Source organism: Pyxicephalus adspersus, chromosome 2 (genome assembly GCF_032062135.1).
Source record: "Pyxicephalus adspersus chromosome 2, UCB_Pads_2.0, whole genome shotgun sequence".
NCBI classification, from domain to species: Eukaryota; Metazoa; Chordata; class Amphibia; order Anura; family Pyxicephalidae; genus Pyxicephalus; species Pyxicephalus adspersus.
This window is the reverse complement of record NC_092859.1, coordinates 153947090-153950552: the sequence shown is the minus strand read 5'-3', so window position 1 is coordinate 153950552 and position 3463 is coordinate 153947090. Positions and strand designations below refer to the sequence as shown.

The following is a 3463-nucleotide window of genomic DNA, read 5'->3' as shown; positions in this document are numbered from 1 at the left end:
GCATGCCAACAATCCTCACGCTGGAATTGAATCAACTCCTGCGTGGGAGAGATGTCAACCCAGCCAATCAAGATGGTCGAAGATCGTCCTGGGACGGAACGGGGATAGATTAGTAGCACGGGTTTAGTTCCAGTAAATTTTTAAAACCAGTGCAGTTTGGGCACCCCACACTTACCTCTTCTTGAAAAACGGCTCTATAGAAATTTCCACATACAAACAATGATTCATTGCACTTACCTTTGAACAGTGTATGTGTGTTGGGCCTGTAAAAGTATGGTTAGGATTGCAATAAATACTTAAAATGCAATTCTAGCATTATTTGTGGTATAAGCAAACTACTTTTTCTTAAGAAATAAGAAAATAATGCAATTTCAAAATTTACATGGGCTGAGCTTTTTTGTTAATCATTAATTATGAACAAATATTGTTTGTATGTGTTGAGCAAAATTTAGCAATCTAACATTTAGTGCTCATTGCTCTTTTAATGAATTCCATGCTTGCCTAAGTTCCCTGCTCATTTACGATTTTTCTTTTTACATTTTAGGTATGTGGGTAACCTGTCTCGAGATGTTACAGAAGCTCTCATACTTCAGGTGTTCAGTCACATCGGTCCTTGCAAAAGCTGCAAGATGATTATGGATGTGAGTTTTCAATACTCTTTGTACCTTATGGCAGGGCTGGACAAATCCGAGTTCAGAGGCAACAGTATGGGTTCCAAACTCTTTACACTTAGCTTCCCGAAATAAAGTTCTTGTCACCCCTTAGAAGCTGTAACTGGCATTGCTTTATGTTTAATTATTACTTTGTCCTGAAAGCTAAAGTTCTACTTTTAGAAGTCCACTATTAGGATGGTCATTATTGTAGGAAGGGGCAGGCGGTGTCCCTTCTGCAATAATCCTTGCTACCTGTCTCAGCATTCTGGGTATCGGACAAAAGGCTGAGCTGTGCATGCTCAGTGTCATCATTGGCTGCCAGGATACCCGGAGATACCAGCATCCCCTGTGCGTGCTTAAGAGTTATGTCATCCTGGCCCAGCCAATAAACATGGCTGATTATCCCCTACAGGTGGAGAAGAAGTAGATGGCAGTGCCTTGTAAGGGAAGAGGGCAGCTGAGTAACGCAGGTTTAATTCTGCTTGCAGCATAGCTCTCTCTGGACAGATGTGTGGACACATTGCACAGAAGCAAAACCTGACGTCCTCTCTGCTCTGACATGTGACTTTTGGCCATTATCCTGTTACATGATGCACAGTACAGGGGAAGACAAATCCCACTTTCCAGTATGGAAAATGATGTGACTGGCCTGGTAAACTGAACTTAGTCATGTGGATGAACCGATCTTCAATAACTCATGACTTCCAAGACAGCTTGGATTTTTCCAGCTCTGCCTTGGTTCACAAAGCTTGATTTACAGTGTTTAGACATCATTAAGTTTACTTGTACATACACTATCTAACCTTTTCAGACTTGGTTTAATCTCCTAAATCATAAAGACGAATCCCATAACCCACAGCAAACCAATTTCTCTAAGCTGGTTTCAACATACTGAAATGGTTTTAGTACTATGGACCTATCCTGTAACTGGGACTTCTTTGGATTTCTTGTTTACAAAGGCCACCCACAGCCTAAATTTGAACCTCTGCTTCTGATATCTGTGTAAACATATTCTTGATGCTGGGAAGGTTCTGTAAATTTAAAATTCACACTCAGTTTTAGTCAATAGGTTAGTTTTTAATGGTCTTATAAGATGCTTAATGTTGTCTTAATTTGTTGCATTTTTTGTTTTTTAAGCAGACAGCTGGTAATGATCCATACTGCTTTGTGGAGTTTTATGAACATCGCCATGCTGCTGCATCCTTAGCTGCTATGAATGGGCGAAAGATAATGGGCAAGGTGAGTTTTTTAATTTAATGGTGTTAAATTCTTGTATCACTGTATTGTACACATTTTTTTAGCAAGCAGTCTACAATAAAATGCCAGTTATATAGGTAAAAAAAAGCATTGCTCTTTACGATAGTGAGATGTATTTTAGTTACAATTAAGTTAATAGCAGTTTGTTTTTTTCTGTTGGTGCTGATGCTTGCCCTTCACTTTCCTTAGAATGTTCTCCTTACTATAATCACAAAATCAGTGTTTTTTTTGGCAGAGAAAAACTGCAGCAAAATATATTAATTTACATAAGGACATTCCCTATGGAATGTTCTTATGGCTAATAGGAATAAACAGCTGGGGTGAATTTGTTGTACAGGTATTGCTTCATTGCACTCCTGAACCAGGTTAGGCAGGAATAGTAGTCTCTCACCCACAGCCGCCCATAGAGAAAGGGTGAGATGGGAGTGGCGTTAAATGGTTCAGTTCAGGCGGGTCATTTTTTAGAACTTACATAAACGTTTGTTTACCAATATAATAATAATTAATTTTCTTTATTTTGCAGGAAGTAAAAGTTAACTGGGCCACCACTCCTAGCAGCCAAAAGAAAGATGCGAACAGTAAGTTTCCCACAACATTGTGCTAGTAATTCAGTATTTTCAATTGGAATAATTCATAGTACCTTAAAGCTCTATAGTCATTGTTGACAATCTTTAGATTGATGTTTCTCAACCTGTGATTATCGTACATAGCTGAAGTAGCAGTAGTCTGCCATGTAACTTCTTCCTTTGTGCGTTGGTTGTTCTAAGTCTATATTAAACAATATTTTAAGTTCTTTAGGGTGTGGGGGGTGAGATGTTAATAGTTGAAATTGGGAAACACTGCCTTAGATAATTTGTATTTTTGTGTTTGTGCTAATATTTTAAGAACAAATCTAATCTCTGTCATCAGGTAGTTCCGTTGTCAACACACTGCGTTCTCAAGGTAATTGTGTCTTTTTATGGATAAAAATTCAATCTCTCGTGGGTGACCAGCGACAGTCAGGCTGTTCCTATCCACTCCTTTCTTCTGTCTTGACCCTCTCAAGACGCCTTTTTCTTTTACTTTGGCAGCCTTGAGATCATTGACTTTAACCTTTTTAACCTTTTAGCCATTCCTTAAACTATAGCTAACCTGTTTCCCATATTAACATTGGTGTCGCTGGAGATATCACTTCTATGGAGGTGATTCTGCTACAAGACGCAGTTGTGGAGCTACATTTAAATGTGTAGATCTCTCAACAAGTAGCAAAACAGTAGCTTATGGGATAAGAGTATCAAGTTGCTCCTAGCATTAATCTATTGATAAACTACAAGGAGCTAAAACCTATTTTTATTTCCTGAGATGCCTTCTTCAAGGAGATCCCTTTTGATTCTTAAACTTTATCATCAGGTTTATTTTAATCAAGCCTGTACAAAAAAATCTATCTGGACTCATTGATAGCATGCAAATCTACAAGGTGAATTGTCACTGAGATACATTGGACGTTAGAGGGCCTTTTATATTCTGTATATAAATGTAATATTTATTGTAATATACACCACTATTCAAAAAAA

At 38.1% G+C, this 3463-nt stretch overlaps 1 protein-coding gene across 2 annotated transcripts in view; it reads left to right on the top strand.

The window, feature by feature from the left end:
• LOC140324722 (cytotoxic granule associated RNA binding protein TIA1-like) overlaps positions 1-3457 on the top strand; it is a 9693-nt gene extending 6236 nt beyond the window's left edge. Inside the window, exons 2-5 of one of the 2 annotated variants that reach the window (XM_072402805.1) lie at positions 545-641; positions 1794-1892; positions 2434-2488; positions 2820-3457. In XM_072402805.1, the coding sequence (XP_072258906.1) occupies positions 545-641; positions 1794-1892; positions 2434-2488; positions 2820-2986 (418 nt within the window). In that variant the 3' untranslated portion in view covers positions 2987-3457. Of the gene's footprint in view, positions 1-544; positions 642-1790; positions 1893-2433; positions 2489-2819 lie in introns of both variants that reach the window. The other variant, XM_072402804.1, reaches the window with a different exon arrangement.
• The last annotated feature ends 6 nt before the right edge of the window (positions 3458-3463 follow it).